The 2,203-nt window shown below is 25.8% G+C and overlaps 1 protein-coding gene across 1 annotated transcript; it reads right to left on the bottom strand.

Annotated features, from left to right (window-relative positions):
* Positions 1-495: 495 nt before the first annotated feature.
* Positions 496-1,737, bottom strand: LOC132946625 (uncharacterized; the record flags this gene model as incomplete). The annotated part of the gene is made up of 4 exons (XM_061016670.1): positions 1,729-1,737; positions 1,060-1,440; positions 749-817; positions 496-648 (listed from the first exon to the last, which is right to left on the bottom strand). Coding segments are annotated over exons 1-4 (612 nt in total), but the record flags the coding sequence as incomplete, so codon positions are not given.
* Between the last annotated feature and the right edge of the window lie 466 nt (positions 1,738-2,203).

The following is a 2,203-nucleotide window of genomic DNA, read 5'->3' as shown; positions in this document are numbered from 1 at the left end:
CAAATTTTAAGATAAACACACATCATTGTAAAATATAAATACTTCACACCACTCAGAATCTAAAAAAATAACTTTGAACTTAACTTAAATTATTCTATATCAACTAAACGAATTATAAATATTAGTTAGACTCTTGTCAAGCCTTCATTATAAATTATCAAGTATAATATATTTATCAATATCAATACGGAAGACTCCGCTACACTCTTGCTTGTAATGATTTCCACGTAATACGCTTATTTTTACGAGTCCCGTGTTTTTGACAACGTTCAACGTAACTAATACGATTTCACGCTTAAGACGCTATTTTGAACTGGTCCTTAGGAGAGCGTCTTAAAGCAGTTCTACTGTATTTTTATTACCTTTTAAGTTTTAATATCTAAACAGTTATTCAAAATTAAATTTTAACAATTAAAATATAATGTTGAAACATTGAATATAATAACACTATATAATGATAAAAAAAAATTAACAAACGATTAATTATATATTTTTAATTCTATTCAATTTGAACAAAATATGTTGTACAACAAAGTAACCAACTGCTTTATTCAATAAAATAAGTAATTGTATTTGATTAACTTTACATATTCCAAACACCTTAAAATGATAGTGTTCGCGCAGTCTTCGTAGCATAAAAAATTTAATCTAAATAGTAAAAAAAAAAAACAGTTAATCCATGTAAATAAATGCCTAAAGATATGCAGCTAATAAAATATTGCTATTTTAATAAATATATTAATTATACCTGACGTTTTATTCTTGGGTTTCTTTCTATCAATGACCGTTGGTTTAAGACAAGGCTCATTCGATTTATCTGTAATCCAAAAAATAAATTTAAAATTGAATTAATATTTAATACATAATAATATGTTAGTCACTTTATAAAATCTATAAATTCAGTATGTACTGATTAATTAATTATTGAATAATAATATTTAATTCTTATCAAACACTAGAATACTAAATGTAACTATGTGGTGGTAACATTATTATGTTTTGAGTAATAATAAAAAGTTAGGTTATTAGTTTATTACGTATTAAAAATACTATAAAAACCTCTTTCTCCGTGGCATCACCAATTCCGTATAATAGTATAACATTGAATAGTTTTATTAATATCGTTATAATAATATAATATGCTACATATCCAGTTGTATCTGATAAAGGAAAAAGTACACCATAATACAGCGTAATCACCACTTGACCAACATTTGCCCCAATAATACTCCATATGACCGGTAAACCGTATATTGATCTATTGATATCGTTCAAGCATTCTGTAACTTCCAAATACATATCTCTGAAGATACTTATGGTCGAGTGTCTTTGCGGGATTTGTTCGTTTATGATGTACACCAACCACCGAATGTATAATATCAGTAGTAAGTATTCATAAAATACCATGCATTCAATTATGTTTGTAAACAACGCTTGGGCCTGAAAAATTATAGAATCTACTAATGATCAATTTCTTAACGTGTTAAATACATTACAGAATAAACTATGTTGGTACAATAAGAATAATATATACAAATAATTTAACTTTGTTTAAATACAATAGTTTCAAAATACATTTCGCACCCCTGAAAGAATAGTGAAACAAATCAAAATACGTTTTTCGAGTCATTAATATCAAAATTTACAGAGTTCATATTTTAGTATACTTAAAATAATAATTTAAGTACCATTTCACCTTTGTTTTATTGTAAATCTGATTTTTTTTACTTGTGTCATTATTTCTGCTTGGAAAAAAAATATTTTATGATGTACAACCACATAAAATATTTCTTTTTCCAAGCAGAAATAATGACACACGTCAAACTGAAATCAGACTTACAATAAAACATAGGTGAAATGGTACTTAAATTATTATTTTAAGCATATGCGAGTAAACTATACAATATAAAGAATAAAATAAGATTGAAAAAAGAAAAATTATTTAAAAATCCTATTTATACACAATAAAAGTCGATTTCCCAAAATTTTGATATTTTGATTTGTGTCAATATTCTTTCAGGGGTGCGATTTGATGGACTAAAGTACGTGAACAAGTGGACAACGGAAAGTAACTACCGTGAATAAGAACAACATGTTTGTATAACTATAAAATGTTGATTATTATTAATTACCATAGTTTCGAATACTTCATTTACGAAATAAGTCGATACAATCAATTTGATCAGAAATACATTACTTGCTA

This window comes from Metopolophium dirhodum, chromosome 6 (assembly GCF_019925205.1).
Source record: "Metopolophium dirhodum isolate CAU chromosome 6, ASM1992520v1, whole genome shotgun sequence".
NCBI classification, from domain to species: Eukaryota; Metazoa; Arthropoda; class Insecta; order Hemiptera; family Aphididae; genus Metopolophium; species Metopolophium dirhodum.
Note: the sequence above shows the minus strand (reverse complement) of the source record. Positions and strands in the feature narration are given on the sequence as shown.